This window comes from Haplochromis burtoni, unplaced genomic scaffold (genome assembly GCF_018398535.1).
Source record: "Haplochromis burtoni strain Fernald_Lab_line unplaced genomic scaffold, NCSU_Asbu1 Contig_519, whole genome shotgun sequence".
Lineage (NCBI taxonomy): Eukaryota > Metazoa > Chordata > Actinopteri > Cichliformes > Cichlidae > Haplochromis > Haplochromis burtoni.
Window position 1 is genome coordinate 211,569 of NW_024582880.1, and position 952 is coordinate 212,520.

The following is a 952-nucleotide window of genomic DNA, read 5'->3' on the forward strand; positions in this document are numbered from 1 at the left end:
GTCACCGAATGGGAGACACAGACTGTGGCGGTGAGGAGGAAAGCGGATGGAAACAAACTGTTGCTGATGACGAGGATGCGAGAGAAAGACAGGAAGGGGGAGCAGCACTTTGATGACATCATCAGATGACCCAAACTGAACCCGAGGACTTCATTTTCAGACGAACTTTAGTAGATTTACTTTGACAGCTAGACTTTTTAGAATTTTAAAAACTTTTTCCAGAAGGTTTAAAATATATTGTTTACTTTTTTCTGATCTCAAGATGTTTTCAATATGTTGTGTTGTAACATAAATAAAAACAATAAATAGTTAATAATCCTAATGATAGAACTTTAACAATGGCATAGGCAGAGGAACTGATGGATATAACAGAGATATTTTTGCACTACTTTGCACTTAAGGCGGATGTTGCACAAGGATCAGCGATATTCACTGACTGCTTAAAGTTTATTGCAAGCATTCAGCAGGCTGGTCAGTTTTCGCTCCTGTTCCTGCTTTTTATCTTCCAATAGCTACAAAACACATTTTTATTTAAATTACTGGGATTCGGTGAAAAGTTTTCTTTCTACAGGAAGTGTCACAGAAATCCAAAACAAAGTCCGAGATTCTGTTTGGGCATCTTTTACCGGAGCTACAGACGAGCACTCAGTTTTGTGAATGAGCTGTAACTGATGCTCCTCAGGACTTTATATTTACTTTGTGTTAACAAAGCACCACGAATGCGACTCTAACAAAGGTTACTGTGGGAAGATTTTTTGATATTAAATGACTAATGAATTGATGTCTGTTTCTGGACTTGTTGTGGTGTTACTCACGTATGTGTTGGGGTCCTGAGCTTGGGTTTTGGGCAGAGGGGAGTCACAGTCAGGGCTGTAGTGTTCACAGAAGTCATAGGCAGCTTGAGGGTTGGAGGCAATCATCAGCTGCTGGATGTCTCCCTGTGGAGGAAAAA

The 952-nt window shown here is 40.1% G+C and overlaps 1 protein-coding gene across 1 annotated transcript in view; it reads right to left on the minus strand.

The window, feature by feature from the left end:
• Positions 1-952, minus strand: part of col11a2 (collagen, type XI, alpha 2) — a gene marked incomplete in the record, with an annotated part of 41,857 nt that overhangs the window by 26,639 nt on the left and 14,266 nt on the right. Inside the window, 1 exon segment of the mRNA XM_042214111.1 lies at positions 816-938. Within this exon segment, the coding sequence (XP_042070045.1) occupies positions 816-938 (123 nt within the window).